The sequence below is a fragment of the Oryzias latipes genome, chromosome 7, assembly GCF_002234675.1.
Source record: "Oryzias latipes chromosome 7, ASM223467v1".
NCBI lineage: Eukaryota > Metazoa > Chordata > Actinopteri > Beloniformes > Adrianichthyidae > Oryzias > Oryzias latipes.
In genome coordinates, this window is record NC_019865.2 from 6,351,467 (window position 1) to 6,370,014 (window position 18,548).

General features: G+C 38.4%; 1 protein-coding gene across 2 annotated transcripts in view; it reads left to right on the top strand.

The window, feature by feature from the left end:
• The window catches only part of LOC101167868 (semaphorin-3ab), a 73,024-nt gene that overhangs the window by 41,607 nt on the left and 12,869 nt on the right, over positions 1-18,548 (top strand). For both annotated transcript variants that reach the window (XM_011476831.3, XM_004070605.4), the window contains exons 4-9: positions 300-419; positions 1,393-1,486; positions 1,795-1,914; positions 3,160-3,305; positions 3,663-3,777; positions 17,285-17,354. In XM_011476831.3, the coding sequence (XP_011475133.1) occupies positions 300-419; positions 1,393-1,486; positions 1,795-1,914; positions 3,160-3,305; positions 3,663-3,777; positions 17,285-17,354 (665 nt within the window). The remainder of the gene's footprint in view (positions 1-299; positions 420-1,392; positions 1,487-1,794; positions 1,915-3,159; positions 3,306-3,662; positions 3,778-17,284; positions 17,355-18,548) is intronic.

Here is an 18,548-nt window from a genome sequence, read left to right on the forward strand (position 1 = left end):
CTCGGGTCAGGCAGTGTCCACTTTTCAAAGGTCTCCAAAATGTCCTGGAACACGAGTTTGGAAAAGTTACATGAGAGATGACAATCTGTGATGAATCAATGTGATTAAGATTTGTGACTAAAAAGAACAAACAAACTCGTTGCTGCTGGAAGAAAAAAAAACAGAATTAGGTTCGGAAAGTAGTAGATTCACTGAAAACCCTGGTGTATCTTCCAAGAAAATGACACATTAAGAAGCTAAGGACACCTACATGAGCTTTTCTCTGTTTTCTTCTTCTGCCTTGTCCTCTCTCTGACCAGTTGGAGTGTGCTAACTTCCTGCGAGTTCTGCAGCATTTCAATCAGACTCATTTGTATGTATGCGGCACCGGAGCATTCAACCCCCGCTGCTCCTTTATTCCTACCAGCATCTTCCTTCAGGTAATGCAAGACAAATGTGCACGTAGACCTGAACTCAAGCTTTTTATTTACATCCACACCTTTCCTTTGTGCTTCATTCACAACAACAGCACTGCAATGCACGGATATGGACCGGTTTATAACAGGAAAATAATGACTGTACAAGCACATATAGATTTGACCTCTTACCATCATATGAGTGTTTTTAGCCTCCTAGCCCCTATACCTATGTATAAGAGCAGCTGAAATTTCAAAAGCAGTTTCTGCCCCTATGCCCATATACCCGTCAGAATTCTTACTTTGCATGTCAGTAATTTATTGAGGTTTCCATTATTCATTGAGGCTGCAATGTGGGGCCCACCCAACACCTTAGATTTATTTGACATTTCTCAGTCAAGTACAAAGTAATTCTAGAAAACAAGAATGTCCTCTATTTAGGTTAGTGATGCCGGATATCTTTTAGGAGTCATGGGAATGTGACTGAGTGGTTTTGTGTGCAGTTCAAACCTCAAGCAGACATGTTGGTTTAGGAGTGAGTGTGGTTTTTATGTAGGTGCGTTCCTGCATGCGTGTTGTCTTTGCATGTGTGTCTCTCGCTGCACAATGCACATATGTTTAAGCCTGTGTGTCTGAGAGCAGCCAGCTGCTAATTCCATGAAAGCAGAGGTGGGATCAAAGCAGAGGATCAGACATGGTTCTTAGAGAAGCTGGTGGTGCCGAGTGGTTTAAGACTGGACTTCACACATTTGAAAAATGCCTCCATTTAGCCCGATTACTGTCAGTTAGCTATTCAGTCTGTGTGGCAGAGTGGTTCAGCTCATACATTCCCTCAGCTCATTTTCTCCTATCACCAAATGCATGATATTTATGAATATAAATTGGATTTAAATATTAATAGGTTTTTATTTCTTATCGACGTGTCTCTCGTGGTTTTATTTTTTGCCAGAGCAGATTCCCTTCCACCTTGATGTCTGTGTTTTTTCTGCTTTTCTAGTCGGAGCACCAGACTCTCCTCTACAGCCAGACAGAGTGTGGCAAAGGCAAATGCCCTTATGACCCGTTCCAGAAAACAGCATCTGCTGTTGTTGGTAAGAATGTCTTTTTTTTCCTAAGAAACCAGCACAAATAAGATAAGGAGTGTGAAGAGCATGGCTGCAGTGTCCTTGTGCATGATCAGCACCACAGTTTCTCATGAGGAACAAGCTGCAGACGAGGTCACCAACAAAGCATTAAAAGGAGATTCTAAATACAGTAAACTGAAACTTGTCAGCGGGTTACATCAGATGATCTTCCATGAGTAATTTGCTGTGTTTTTCTGGCTGAGTCACAGCTAAAAAGTTTTTTTTTCCACCTTGTTTTTGTAAATTGTTTTTGAAGGCTTGGTATTTTTGTGCAGATGGAGAGCTGTATGCTGGCATCACCTCAGACTTCATGAGTCGGGACTCTGCTTTCTTCCGCAGTCTTGGCAGCAGACACGTCATCCGCACTGAACAGTATGACTCCACCTGGCTGCAGGGTAAGTGCAAAAAAATTTGAATTACAGAAATAAACTGGAAGACTGCACATTTAACAGATTCTGTTCTTTCATGTTGACCATAAGTAGAATGGACAGAAGTCATCTGTTTGGTCCACACCAGAACAGAGAGTCCACTTTGTTTGGAGAATGAGATAGTTCACCTTTGCACTGGTTTGGACCAAACTTGTGAATGTTGGTCCTCTGAAAACCAAACCCTAATGTGAGTTATAAGCATACAATAAAGCTGAAATAAACCATAAAAAGGGAGAAGCATAAAAACATTTACAAATCGAAAGGAGAAAACATTTTTCTTAGTGTTAAGCACTGAGGATGTAAAGCCATTTATTAACCCTTTAACACCAGAGCTTGAAGGCCAATTCACACTGCCGCCACGTACATTTTGCACATGTTGCATATATGAAGGTTCGGCCTTTCGTGATACATGCGTGATACATGTGTGATATACGTGTTTCTTGCGTTCGTCATTTGTCGATGTGCGCAGATGTCCGTTGAGGGGTTTCTGCGTTAGTATTCACGTTAGTCTTTACGTGAATTCGGTTTTAAGCTATTCAAAAATTTGGGTCAGTTGAGAATTATTCAGTTTATGCATATTTTACATAGTTTGTATGTAATTATTGCAAAAAATATACACAATTGTGAGTGAAATTTGCAAAATGCATACCTACGTCAGCTCGTGAGAACCTTCTGGCTTTTGTTGGTTGGGAGGGACTGGTGTTCAGCGCGGAGGTTATTTGAGGAATGCAAATAAAACATGCATGAATGGATCAAAATACCGCTTTGGAGGTTTTTTTGTGATGAATGAAGATTATAAAAGCTCAAAAAATCGATTTTTTCATGGTATAGATCCTTCAAGTTTTTGCTGTTTTGTCTTTTAGAGCAATTTCTCCATCACTTAGGTTTCTGAAAAATTTCAGGTCTATTAGATTGTTTTCAGTTTTACAAGGTGAGGCATGACTCACTTTTTCTGTGGTTTTGGCTAAACTAAAAGAAAAGCTGAATATAATCTGCTGAATTCAGCTGATGTGTCCAGCCGGTGTTTTATCAGCCCTGTGTTTCAACGTCAGCTGCTGAAAGCAAGATAAATGTTGATTTATCTTTTCCATAAAAACTCTGCTCCACCTTAATCATCCTGTCTCTCTATCCACCCTCCTTGTGTGCTCTTTGCATGCATATCTGCCTTTTAGTGCAGTTGCACAGCCTCATTTTTTCTGTGTTTGTTTCCAGATGCCCAATTTGTGCGGGTAGCGCCACTGTCTGAAACTGATAACCCAGAGGATGATAAAGTATACGTGTTCTTCACTGAGCGCGCTCAGGAGGCGGAGGGGGCTGCTGGAAAGGTGCTCTACTCAAGAGTGGCACGAGTGTGCAAGGTACGGGGAGTGTTTGTCAGATAGTGAACAGGTTCACATCTCCACTTGTCTGTTTATGTAAACATGTTTGGCTGTGCACCAGAGTGTGTACGTGCCCATCAGTGTGTGTATCTGTTCCTGCTGAGATGAGTTCGCTGCATGTTCTTGCTGCTTTGCTTGGAGAAGGAGTGTATTGTCTCATTGTGTTAAACAGATTTACATTTGGTTTAGCATCATTTACGTCACAGAGGAGTTATGCAATGAGAAAAAAAATTGTTTGTTTTGGTTTTGGAACCTTCAAGTATTCATTTAGGTGGTTTGACCTCCTCCTGATGTGTTCGTTCGAAACATTCACTGTTTCTTTATCTTTTTGTTAAGAATGACATTGGAGGCCAGAGGAGTTTAGTCAATAAGTGGAGCACCTTCCAGAAGGCTCGCATGGTATGTTCAGTTCCAGGACCAGATGGCCTACAGACACATTTCGACCAGCTGCGTGAGTACACACTCAATTGCCAAACACATTACATGCCTAATCACACCTCAGCTGCAGCTGGAGCTTTGCCACCATCATAGAAGAGGAACTGATCCAGCACTTTCAGATGCTTTTGCATGCAGAGGTGTTTCTTGTCTGAGGTGATGCACACACCGAGGAAACTTCAAGATGATCAACCGCAGTCTCTGTGAAGCGTACGTCTGCATAGCTCCGCTGTTACCACGGTGACCAACAGCCAGTGGGTCACCTTGGGTTTGTCTTTATGCTTAAGCCTGGGTTGCCGTAGCAACTGGCCTCAACATTGTGTTGCGCTCATTATGGAGGATTCACACCAATGTCATGCTGGCATCTGTGAATGTGTCTGTTGGAACATGTTTAGTGACAGGTCCCTGCTCCTGTAGAGTTCAGTGTGTAAATGAGGAGGTGTCAGGTTTGCTTCAGCAAAACAGTTTTGAAATGTTTAAAGGTTTTAAAATTGTGATTCAAATGTTTTTCAAAATTCTAAAATTTTTAGGTCCAGAATTTAAAATTCTTAATAGTAATTTAATTCGAAAGAAAGCAACCCTAATTAAAAAAATACGTTTGCAGCAGCTTAACTAAAGAAAAAAAAAAAAAAGGTTTTTCTTTACACTGTGTAGGCTGACTCTGAAGTCCCACATGGAAAATAGGAAAAACACTGAGCTGATGTGGAATCCAAACATCCATTTGGCTCTTTTGCCTTTTTGTTAACCCCACACGATCGTCACGAGCTGCCAATCATAAACTGTAAACATAGTTGCAGGACAAATGAACCTTGAAATGTGGATTTTTAGGTTAATAACAAGTTTGGATTTGGTGCTACATTGGCATTTTTTCATTTGAAATGAAATAGAGAAATTATAAAACATCAGTTTTGTTTCATAAAATATTATTGAGCACACTTGAAAAACACAACTAAAACATTTTAGGATAAAAACTGTAGAAGACTGGACAGAAAAACAAAGAGCAGAAGTTTTTGTTTTAACGTTCAGCAAATAATCTGAGCATTAACATTTAAAATTAGGCAACAAAGATTTGACAATAATATATAAGAACAGGGACTCTATAACTTTGTTGATTTATTTCTTGTTTTAAATTCTTTTGTTTGTATTTATGAAAGGAGCTCTGAAAAACTCAGAGCACATACAGGGAAATCCTCAATCATAAAGATCCTTTCCATGCAGTCTGTCTTCCTAAGGAACTTTCCTTTCCTGCTGACACTTACACCAAACATCTTCTGGAAGATATGTAAAAATATGTAAGCATCATCTCTAGGTATGGCACTGCGGAGTAGATCTGCAAGTAAAAAATCTAAAATATGTGGTTGAATGACTTCTTGCTTTCTTTTGCTTCTTTCTGCTTCTGCATAACAGATCCAGCATGCATCTGCAGCTTGCTTTCAATGTACTGTCTGCAATACATCCCATAATTTAGGATACACAAAGAAAAGTCATAAGAGTCATTAAATATTTATGAAAGTGACGAACAACACGTTCCTTTAGTGGTTCAGGGCTGAAAGTAAAAAAATAATTTTATCAAATAAACTTTATTTATAACATTTTTTCCATACTACAGTCATGCAAAGGGATTTACAAAACCATTTGATAATTAAATTATAAAACACACAGAACACCCTCCCCACCAACTGCACCGAACATACAAATAAAACAAAAAATAAATAAAATAAATAGAAACCGAAGTGAAAATGCATGGAGGAACTAGATGCACGTCAACTGATTGATTAGTTTAGAACTCATTATCAAACAAAAAGAAAGTAAAAAAGTCCATTAAAGTCTGCAATAAAACTCTGCAAAAAAAGTTTAGCTAAATAAATGGGTAAAAAACACTTAAAAAATGCAATTGACGTTTTTGTTTTTTTGTTTTGATACAGATGACAAATTATATAGAGGAAGTAATTTATCATAAAAAAATATATCCATGCAGATTCTATAACTCCTGTCCAAAACAAGCCTGCAGATTAAAATCAAACCCACTCTTCTCTTTTATTGTGTTAGACTGCCTACACAAAAACGTGTGCAGGCAGCTCAAGCTGTGTTTTTCTCCATGTTCATTTAGCATCTTTAAAGCAGTTATCCTCTACAGAAGCACATGTTCCTGTATATGTGGTTATGGAAGAGATTTGCATTATAAATGTTTAGGTTTGGTTGATAATTTTATCCAAAGTGTTTTGCAATAAGAGAGGACACCTATGGTGAGAAAGGTTAAATTTACACAAAATCCTATTTATTTCTATTGACACCAAGTTTGTGAAGCTGCAGGCCAGTCCTGTAGCAATGGATGCGTCTTATGCACTGAAAAATCAGGGATGAGTAGAGAAACTGTCCAACAAATCTAAAGCACTCTCTTATCTCAGCTCTTCATGTAAACAGAAGGCTTTTAAACCAAATGACAAGAGTCCCTCATCGAACTTGAGTTTTTGGACGCAGTACAAATCACGTAATGAAGACTGGAAGCTCTTTGATGTTGTCCAACTCTGACTAACTCTAATGCAACAAAAAATAAACATTTTAAAGCACGCGTGCACAGACACACAAACACACTTTAAAACAGACAGTTGTTGACACACCCATACACGTGCCTGGACCTGACTGTGTACACAAAACCGCTTAGACTTGATGAGAGCGTAAACATTTCTACCCTACAGGCTCGGGGCCATCTTTTTTACACATCTGATAAGAGCCCATCCAAATTTGTTTGTAGCTAAATGCCTATAAACAAACCCACAAATACAGAAGATAAAACCATCAGGTAAAAAGTAGTTGTATGTTGTTTTTAGACCACTAAAACACCACTTAAGCCTTTAGCAGTTTGTAGGTTAGTCATTGCAGGGCAGTGCTGTCTGCCTTTTAGTAAGCAAGGATATGTGAAAATGACTGGTGCTCACTCCTCTCCCATCTTCTTTTGATCTATTTTCAAAGCATTTCCAGAGGTCTTTTAATTAGGATTATGCTGATTTTAGCTATAAAAAAAAGGTCTGTGGTTTTTTTGGACATAATTTCTGCAGTAGCAGAACTTCATCTGACATTTGCCTCTAAGTTATGGGAGGCCCAGCTGCCACAGAGCGGCTCTCCCCCCATGTTCCTGTCACCTGTAACTTAGAGCTGTTTACACACTCTTCTGCTAGCTTACAGCCCCTCACACCTCTTACCAAACATTACTTGTGCAACCTAAAGGTGAGCAATATTGGAGATATCCAGCCGTGCAATTTTGAGCCAGATGCCAGCTTGGACGAGGAAAAGAAAGACGTACATGGATCTATTAGTGGAAATGCAAGAAATGCTCAGAAATGCAATTTTAAACCAAATCTTTTCTGCACATGTCCTTCGTCATTAGTGAAATGCCACAAGAACAATTTAAAATTTTCATCGAAGTGGGTCTTTAAACTTTGGCATTTTTTTCAAAATTAGATAACCATAACAACAAAAATAAACTTTCATGAGATTTAAGTAAATGAACACAACAAAAGAAACAGGGAGGTTTTATGAGGAAACCAGAACAGATGAATGCATCTGTTTAAAATGACTTATTTTATCCTTGGCTAAACTTGAAGGGTTTTGTTTTCAGTCATAAATGGAAGTCGACTACTCCACTGTAATTGCAACAATAAAAAAAAAGGAGTGATTTGTACAAAGTAGGAGATCAGAGCAGAACTCGTCCCTTTGTTGTTCTACAGAACAGCTATATATATTCGTATATATATTCATACATTTATTTTACCCAATTTCTGTCATTGTAGGTCTTTACTTACGTAATCCAAATTTAAATGTTTTCTGTCTGACTTTGTTTTACGCAAAGACTTTGATCTGCAGCGACCGCAGGATGTGATTCACAGGACAGGACTGCTTTGAGTCTATTGTTTAGCTGTTTTAAAGTCTGTGGCACTTTAACGTATGTCTTATTGTCAAATGTTTTGGTTGAAGTTGTTGACTCTGGAAGTATGGAAAAGGTTAGCCATTGGAGAGACACTTCGGACAATGGAGTGAGAGCATAGACTCTCGTTTTTGCTGCCTTGTTGTGGTTGTTATTATGGATTAGAGTCATGCTTTGAGGTTTTAGACAAAGACACAGAAAGCTCATTGTGGCTAGGACTAGTGTCCTCATGGTAAAGACACTAAGGCCCTTCAGTCATGTTTGGAATGTATTTTTATATGGGTGTGTAACATTTTGGGTTTCAGACATAGGATGTCACCAAATCCTTCTAGACTTTGGAAAAAAAAAAAAAACTTGGGGAAAAAAGTCGCTGAGGGTTTCAGCCTTAGTGACAACTGCCCTTATGGGTGGATACGAAGTGTCTGCGGGTAAAACAAATGAGCAAACCGGTAGGAGACACACAGGTGTCCCTCTGGAAAAAGCATGTTCGTAGACTGTAGAGCGAGAATGTTCATGCACATTATTTTCTATGAATATGCTGCAAGTGACAGGTCGTAGCAAACGCTTAACATGTAAGGGTAAGTAAGGGTAGAGTGGGTGAGATGCAGGCGTGTCGACGGATTTGTCTATTTTTTTTAATCTCCTCAAAATCTTGCGCACTGGACAAGGAGAATATAAATGATGCTCACGTGACAACCATGAGGTCTTTCCACGCTACTCACTTGCAGCCTGTTAGAATTGAGGAAATTACAACGACATCCGTCCTATGGGGGCACTCATGTATCACCTGCACACACCATGTGTGCAGCGTTTGTGCATGGTCAGTTTAGTGTTGTGACGAATTGTAGTGTATTATTTTGTGTTCTGTTGCGAAATCTAAAGTGTTGTGTTGTGACCCTTCTGGGCCACCCTAGTAAAGGGCCTGAATCGTTACCTTACTAATAACTAGAGTGTGGCGTATGTGTGCTGCACGACAGCGTCTTCTTTACTTACTTTGGCCTTACAAATGCTTCACCATAAGCTTAACACATGCACGACAATGGTTTGTTCCATTTTCAATGACGTCTCTTGAGGTGGCCATACGGACCTCAAGACAACTTCAAGACACATCTCTCTACAACTCTCCACAGGGCTGGACAACCCAAAACCCTGCAGCATCTGCATGTATCAACCCCCCATACGGTGCTTGTGACTACGGCTCAAACAGCAAAATATAGGTGAACCATAGACAATATGTTTGTCCTATTTGGGTTATTTTAATAAAAAGTTAAACTTATCTGTAAGTAATAAATTGAAAATCTCTAGCATTTTTTGAAAGAGTGTTGGAATTGGCAAAGTGAATTACATCAACAGGAATTCTAAATAGTGATTTATTCTCTAAAATTTTCACAAAACAAATTTTTTTTGGTTAAAACTTGCAGTTCAGTTCCAGTTTTTGAATCAGTTCTATTTGATCACACTATAAAACAACCAAAGAGCTTTGCAACTCTCTTAAAAAAATTAATAAAATAAACCACTATATTCAGAGAGATCAATAATGAAAGTATTGAGTCATTTATAAAGTTACTTCCAGGACCATGGGAACAAATTTGGATTAAATGGAAAAGGCATTTGAAAGACAAATGGAAAAAAAATGTGTGAAACATTAAAGTTTGAGAACATAACGCAAACCTGTAGTTCCGCCGTGCAGCTCAGAGCAAATATTTTGCCTACAACTCACGCAATACTCTCTGGGATTTTAGACCTTGTTCCTAAACTGGATGAAATAAATGGAAATAACAGAAAATAATTAACATTTCTTAAGTATGGCTAAAAGGTATTTTAAACTTTTGAAGTTACACTTTGAGTCACAACTTATTGCCATGACAAGCCTTCAGAGTTGAATTGGAATAATAAAAGCAGATTGGCTAAATAAAAAAAAAGGGGAAAAGGAGCATTTAAAATTAAAGTTACTTGTGTGAAAGAAAGAAAAAACAAAACCAGAGAGGATTATTTGGTGGATCTAAACGAGACCAAGGCTACTGTCAGTCAGAAAAAGCAAAGGAATAATTGTATGTTTCTGTATTTTCACTCAAGATCTAGTCATTGATTAAACATTTTTTATTTTAAAAAAGCGATCAAATGAGGAGTTTCTCCTAAATCTTTGTCATTTTGAAATCATGAAGAAGTCGAGGGACAGATAGAATTGAAGACGAGACCAGAGGTCGGTGGAGGGAAAACGTGTCACGGAGAACAATAGGGATACAAAAGAATTAGGGCCAATAGCCACAGGGGCCAAAGGAGCAGACAAGATGGAGTCAGAGGTATTATTAGCGAATTACTGTAAGACGGCATTTGAACAAAAAGGTGACGAAGAGGAGGAGGAGGAAGCAGTGAGACGTGGATGTTTACATTCAGGGATGGCTGGATAGAAAGGGAGGGAAAGAAAGGTGAAGAAATGAGGAGAATAGGGGTGTTTGCTGGGGGGGTCAAGCCAGACAATTAGTATGAGAAGGAGGAGGAATAGGGGAAAGATAAGGGCTGGGGCTGCAGGGTAGACAGGACTATCTTTCCTCAGGGGAAAAAGCCTTGTTTTGTTTAGAGAAGAAGAAACAAGAACAATCCCTCTCAGAAAATAGGCCAGACAGATGGATGGACTAGAGATGAAGAAAAATAGACAAAGCAGGAGGGAGGTATGGAGCCTGGAAAGGACAGGGTAGTGAAAAACAACAAAAAAAAGGAGATGCCCAGAGGAACCCTGGGAAATGTAGATATGAGTGAGAAGTGATACAGAAAGAACACCTGATGAGAAAAGAAAAAAAGATGCAAAGAAAAGGAAAGCATGAAGACAAAGGAACTCATCCACGTCTGTGAGTCAGAGGACTAATGAAATGTTGCAACATCATTAAAAACATTTATCATCAATTCTCATTAAAGTACCTGGTCTTTCTGTCAGGACACGGCGTACAGAAGCAGCCTAGCCTCATACTCTGTCCGATAAACGTTTCAACGAGTTGTATTTTTTTAAAATCTCTGCTGTTCATGATTAATGGCGATAAAGTCCCTACAGTTTCGTAAATCAGGCAGCAGAGATCTGTGGTGAGGCTAAATCAGATGTGATTTAAACTTGTCGTGGAGCGATAAGATTGAGCGCTTGCTGGGCTGCGCCATAAATAACTGAGGCGTCTTCTTCAAAGTGTGTGAAAAGAAAAATGTTGTGCTGACTGTGTTCTCTAACCTTTAACAACGTTCTCATCTGGAGATGAATGCTCACAGAAAAAGCAACATTTCAGTTTAGTCCTTAAGTAATTTTTTCAATTACTCAGTACGTTCTTCATTTTGGAATAAGTCTGCTTAAGAAAACCATTTTCAAGCCACGTTTGAAACTATAAAACCTTGTTGTTGTTTTTTTTACAAAAAAGGTCACTTTTTGGGGGTCTCATAGCATTTACTGTAAGTTTTCAGGTTGTTTTGGGAAATTTTGTGATAGAAGAGCAGCTGTGTTGATGGGAGTGTCAGGTTTGGGTATTGCTATGAATTTTTTTTTTACAGGCTTTCATGATTAGGAATGGAAAAAAAAACATCTAGAGACTGATAATGGATAGATCTACTTTTTTATCCAGTTGATACTCAACAAATTACTCTTACTTGTGTGACCTCTATATTTGCCAGTATTCAAATTTGCACAGTTTCCCTGCAGTGTGTTTGAACAACTACATATGTTCAATTAGAAGTGTAAAAATTGCAAAGAAAATAATTAATTTTGGACAGAAGGCTCTACCTCACCTCCAAATTAAAATAAGTACAATAGATGAAGGTATTCATGTGAATCTTACTGTAAACAGAAGACATTTCTGATGAACTTAGATGCAGAATCATTCATCATTCAATGCTTTTTTGTGCAGCACACAGAATTTTGGACCCTCGCGGGTGACTTCACGCTCGCAGGTTGCTCTTTCTTAATATGAGCGAGTTAATTAAACAAATAAATCAAAAACTTAAAACACATGATAATGTCTATTGGGAAAACATAGAGGATAAAAAAAACAAAACACAAACAAAAACTGTCAGCTAATAAATGCTTATATGCTTGCGTTCATTAACGAACTGAGACTCTAAAATCAGAAAAAAAGGGTCAGTTTGTCTTTACACCTTTAAACAGACAAAAGTCACATGTTCACACACGTAAACTTATAAAAATGCACATGTAATAAAATAACGAATTTGTCTACTAATCAAAGAGAGCAAAAGTAGGTTTGTATTTAACCCTTTAACAGCAGAGATGTTGCTGGCGATAACTAAATAATACATTTTCTTTGAACTATCATAACAGTTTGTTTACATAATTGATGCAACTGATTCTGATGATGAGGATGCGGCTGTCTAGTAGACAAATGTGATATTTTACTACTAGCAAAAATATAGTGCTGCTTTTCTCTGCTTAAGAACCCACTGGGATTACAATAATTGCGGAAAAAGTTGAAGAGTTACGGTAGTTGGAACAAATAAAGTATTTGTTTATTTTTTTACTCATCCTGTCCAACAGCTGAGCAAGCACATCAGAGCTGAAGGCCTCTTGTGTTAGACATATTTTATTGTTTCAATAGGGATTTATGGATCTTCAGACAAAAAGAGTGTATATTTTTATGGACCCCTCTTGTATTCGAGGCTAAGGTTTATTTGTGATACTAATATTTTTAAGTGTTCCTTGTTGGACCGGATGGAAGAAAAGAAGAGACAGTGAGATTCAGTGGGATGTTAGAGATGGGGGATAAGGGGTTAGAATGGGGGATATGAGGGAGCATTCGATAATACAATGTAAAAACACAAGAGTGTCATAAGTAAATTGCATGACTTAGTTTACACAACAAAAAACAGTCTGCACACAACTATTAACAGGTTGAAAGTATATTCATAAATTAATGATGGAAAGATTCATCTCACAGGACTTATGCACACAAACAGATACACACAAGATTTACATTACCAATATTCTTGAAGAGTGGTTAAAAATAGTTAAAGGTTCATATTAAGCTCATAGCGCCACTAGATCCCAAAAAGACTAATAGATGGATGTGTGAAAGCATTGTGGCATGTTGATTCTTGGAGCCCCTGCTGACCACATGCAACAGGACAGACAGCTTCTGAGAGGACAAGAAGCTCAAGACAAAAGCCAATGGCTACACCATTATAAGCTGTTTGGCAAATTACTATCAAATAATCCTGCAAACAAGGGCTTGACAGGTAAATAGTCTTGCCTCACAGTGAGATGGCACTGGTTTGAATCCCAGCTGGAACGCAATAGTGTGAAAGTTTGCATGCTCCCCCGGTGCATGTGTGGATTTTCTCCATGCGTGGCCTTTGCAACAGATTGGTGATCTGTTCAGGATGTAACCTGCCTTTGCCCAACAGTTACTGGGACGGGTTCCAGCAACCCTGTGACCCTGAAAGATATTCAGCTGCTTCTAAAAACGGATGGAGGAATAATCTACCAAACACCAATGTCTGTACTTTTGTGCTAACTTTTAAAGTACGTCAGGAAGCCAAAAAGAATGTCCAAATAGGTCGATTGAGAGTCAGTTCACTTTCCTGTAACAAGCGTTTTCTATTTTCTGTTTTCCTTTCATTTAGCAAAACACCACATTCCACACGTCTTCCTGAAGCAGACCATTATGGATCCATTCCACCTCAGTTTTTCAGCTCTGGCTAACATGAGGTTGCCCATCCATCTGGATGCACAGGTTTTATCAGCTGTCTCCTCTTGCCACCATTTAATCATTACTTCCATCAGGTTTAATGAGACACCAGCTGCAGCAGCACTTCACTAATCTTCTGTCAGGCTGATTGTGCAGCTATAAAACTCACTTCTGTAACTATAAATCTCACCAAAGACCCTGTTGTCATGGTGCCTCTTACCTTCCTTCACAAAACTTTAAATACAACAACGGGGCACTGAACCTATACATCATCCAGAGTTATAAAGCAAACATAATAAAACCTTTAAGGTAAGTGGAGGGGGAGAAACACGAAAGAAGAGATAATAAAAGTTTGATTAACTGAAGGAGTTGAGGAGTGGGGGGCCATTCTTTGGGAGATGTGAACCGGAAAGACAACTTGCTGCAAATAATGTTCGGGAGTAAAAAAAAAAAGATCTTAAGAAAAGAGACATTATAAAAATGCAAGCAAAGGAAAAAAATGCAAAGAAGACAAAATTTATGAAGCTGAAAGCCAAAAACTGATAAAATTTGTGAAGAATAGGCAGTGATATGAAGGAATGCGGCTCCCTCCTGAGTGAGTGTTTGTGGACCTACAGGCAGTTCATTAGTGTGAGAGTTTACTTGCTGCCATGCAGTTGGCGATGGTGTGTGCACAAATGTGGCTGGACGTGTTTGTGTTTCTGTCATTGTTGTGTGCGCACCCCTGAATCTGTCACTGTGTGTGGCGAACGGGATTGTGATGAGATGAGATCGGCCCTCCTGCGAGCCCCCGTTTCACGGTGGCCACTTGAAGCAGCAGGAACGACAAGAATGTGGGAACGGGGATACGCTTGGGCATCTCCGTCACCACAACAACTTCTCCGCCTCAGACTGGGAGAGGAGGCTTGTTGTAAACATCCATTTATAACCTGTAAAGCTGCAAAGTCTGTGTCTGAAACTTTCATCTGTGAGTTTTCTAAAAACTTTTACAGTAACTTACCAAACGCCTCCATACCCGAACCATGTATTTCTACTTTATCACAACATGCCGCCAAGAAAAACAATACGCTGTTCTCTGCTGTTGTGATGGGAAGATAAAACGTTCCCAGGTCTTATCTGGGACTGTTGTGCCAAACAGAAGACAAAAGCCTTTGAGTGAGTATGAATTAAATAAACTGAGAGAGACAAAGCAGACTCCAGGCTGTAACAGCCAAAGAAGAACATTATGCAACAAGGTGCATGGCAAAAATAATTGGAAGATGCATGTTAGAAAAGAAAATAATCGTTTCCGATCCAAATTTAGAAAATCATCCCCAAAGACATCCAAGTGCATAAATATCTAAATTGTTCAATTTAGGGTTGGGCTTCTGTTTAAGTTAAATGTTTATCATTCTGCTCTGCAGTCACATAATTCTCACACCGCATAATATGCATTAAAAGTAGATATTAACTATCAAAAGGCGTATTAAATCATAAGTTAGCGCAAATTTATAGTCCTATAAGCAGACAATGCTCAACGATGTGCATTATATATGCAATCTATATTAACATTGATTTATGGGTTATTTTTGGTTTGTCTTTTTATTTTTTGAGTTAGGCTATAAGTTTACAGTTTTAGTCTGAAATCTTTTGTTGTTGTTTTTTGAGTAGTACTACATGCTTTAAAGTAGTTAATTTATTCCTAACCAGCAATGGATAAACATAAACTTTGATCAATTCTTGATAATCTTTCAACTTTTTTGATTAGTTGACCGAGCATCGGCTAAAAAGATTTCTATAATAATAATAATACTAATAATAATAATAATAATAATAAAGATTTGCTATAGGAGCACGTAGCTTCATATAGCTTTATCCCAATAGACTGTTTAAGCAGCCTGATTTATCACCAGACTGTTGGAGTTTACGCAAGTTATCCTTTTATCAGGCTTTTGCAGAACCTCTTTTCTGTTATAACCTCAAACATGCTGCTGCTACACAAAAAAACACATGAAGGACAGCAGGGGCTTTGTTAATTTAAAGAGAAAAACACTATGCAATCTTCCCAAAGACATTTCAGAGATTTCTTAAATAAAAATAGAAATAAATGTTTAGACATGCTTTGAAAATGATTTACGAAAAAATATAAACAGTGCAGCGTGTTTACAAGACAAGCCTGTTCCTCCCTGTGTAATGTTGGTTTGCTTGTGTGCTTGAGCCAACTCCAGCTCAAACTTGCCTGCTGACAATTTTCCAACAACACTACCTTAATTTCAGAGCTACCTAGAATTAGATTAGCAACAGGTGGAATATTACTTTTTAAATTAAAATGTTTCTTCTTACCATACCTTGTCAATGTATAAGGCATTTTCTCCCCTTGAATTACTTTACTACCAAATGTAGATGTTTTTGCTGTTCCTAACAACTTTTCTAAAATTCCAAGTAGCAACAATGGAATTACAAAGTGATGCTCAATTTTGCTGTGTATTTCAAAGGAGGACATGTATAAAGAAAATTAAGCATAACCCTTGTGCAATCCTATGGGGTCAAGATGACCACTGAAGTGTTCTCCCTACCATGACAAAGGTGGATAAAGGTGGAGAAGATTTCATGTAATCCATGGACACCAGTGAAGATCACAAATCATTGAAGAAAAAAGGTTCAGCGCCCTGTCTAGTGGGTCTAGATGACCCAACTCCTAATGTTAAAGTGCCAGGGATAGCACAAGGTTTCAAATTGCATTTCTGAGTAGTTTTTCTTTACTCAAATCAGTGTGAATCAGGAGCAGACAAAAAAAAAAAGTTGTTTGAAAAAGATTGTTATATAGAAAATACATAGAAAATATCCTGTGTGGGCCACAAGCTTGCTGCTTCACTCCATTCTGATGCGCATGCTTACAAACAAATAAATGTACGTCTTTGTTTTTCCCGTCCGAGCTTACATCTGGCTCCAAACTGTATGCCTGTGTGTGAATGTGTGTGTGCATGGGTGAATGGGTCTGTGACTGTAAAGCGCTTTGGGCCTTCGAAAGAAGGTAAAAAGCGCTATATAAGTGCACGCCATTTACCATTTACCATTTGCCTGAATGACTCCAATTTCGTTCCCCACATATATATGCATAGGTTGAGGGTGTGAGAAGCTGTAAGAATAGCATATAAACACAGAGCTTTCAGTAATTGGTGATGGGAAGGGGGGCGAGCTTAGCTTTTTTTATGCCAACCCATGCTACCCACAACTCAGAGGCAGATTTCTAATGAACTCCTGCCGCTCTGCAGAAACTATAGAACATAACAGTTGTTATGATTTTGGCTGACAACCCCTTCATCACAATTAAAAGACCACTTGAAAATAGATTAAAAGATGATCAGAGTGGGTCTTTCATTTTTTATTTCTGCATTTTACTCTTTAAGGGTTCAAGTTTAAAGTTAAAAGACTTGCTTCACTAAAATGAATGAAGTTTAAATGGATGCCAAAGCAAATGATCAACTTTTAAATGTAAAATCATCAGAATCTCACTGACTGCATGAGCTGCATAAGGGGCCACAGATGGGCTGAAAATATGCAGCAGATGTAATAAAGTGCAGTGTTTTGAAATGCAGAATGATGACTGAGGCGCGATGGCGGCGCATGACAGCAGGAGTTGTTCTCCGGCAGCCGACTCAGCCCTCATCCCACCAACTGCAGCTTGTTATTAATGGCTACATGCTCACTGCAAGCAGCCATTCATCCGTGCAGTCATGATCAGTCAGGCTGATGGATGCATGCATGTAACACAGACGCACAGAGACATGCCTAATAAATATGAAGTACCTGCAAGCCCTGCACACCACACTTGTACAGTCAGACAGGTACCAAGCAGGTATTGTTAGAATTTTATTTGAATGCCCTTCAACTGACATTTGTGTTTCTTCTCCCCATTTTCTCCTTTGATCTTTTCCTTGCAGAGGACATCTTTATTCTCAACGGAAAAGACAAGAAGAATCCTCTCATCTATGGCCTGTTTACCACTTCAAGGTATTTTCCCCTTGTGATACAGAAAAGGTTTAGAACAAAGTTTTGTGTAGTTTGTTTGCATCATTGCTTGTGTGTTTGAAAATGTAGTGAAAGAAAGAGACGGCCTATAATTTGAAATCCTCCTTCTTAGAGGTTTTTTCGGTTGGTTTGAATGTTTTTATCTGCTACTTTAAATTTAGATTGGGCGTTTGCCGATGCTACAGTTCAGGGGAGTGAAGCTTTAAGCGTCAAGTGAAGGGAAAAGAACATAGACTGCCACAAAAAATATATATTAAGACGAGAAAAATGCACAAAAACTTCCTGCTGAGCTGGCAGGCGTCTCACGTGGGTGTGAAACCTTGTGAAAAATTATGACTAATTCAAATTCATCCCACTTTTATTTATATAGCACATTTCATAAAGTCAATAAAAAATGCCAAGGGATAATACATTATTTCTTAAATGAAACAAGATTGTTTAATTGCTAGAAATACAAAAACGATACATTTTAGTTAAAAGCAACAATTACCTTCCAGTCCACCAAAAATCTTTAATCTTTAAAACTATGAAACTTTTGATTAAGTTTTATTAAGTAATACTTGTTATTTTGGATGCCAAGATTTCATTACTTCTTTTACCACCATTTTAGAAATGAAAAGATATGTTTTTTCATAGTTTTCTACACATACTAAAAAACTAGCTCTTTGGAACTGCTTTGCATAATAGTCATCTGTGATGAGACAACATATGAGCGTCTCGTGGGTCATTGTGATGTGGCACACACACACAAACACACTACTGTTACACTGAGAAACACAAAGCAGTGTGGTTTTGTGTCACTGTGACTCGTGAATGGAATCCTTTCAGTTCAGAACATGGGCTGCACCCCTACTTTAACACTGTAATGCCTTCATTATGAAACTGTCATGAAGGACAAGTGCAGTACTGTGGGCTAAATGCAAAAACTGTTGGACACTTATGGATTGCTAACAGAGTTCAACTTTACTGAGTATAGATGATAAAAAAGATTAAATATCAAAGACTGATGCATAGGATAACCTGATGGTCAGAGAAACAGGGAAACATTGTATATATTGTAGGAAGTTGATTTGGTTCTGAAAAAGGTGATAATCTGTAATGCAGCCGGCAGGAAAAGCTAGAAAAGCCTGGATCTTCTTCACTTTTCAGCATATTCCTTGCCACAGCAGGTGGGTT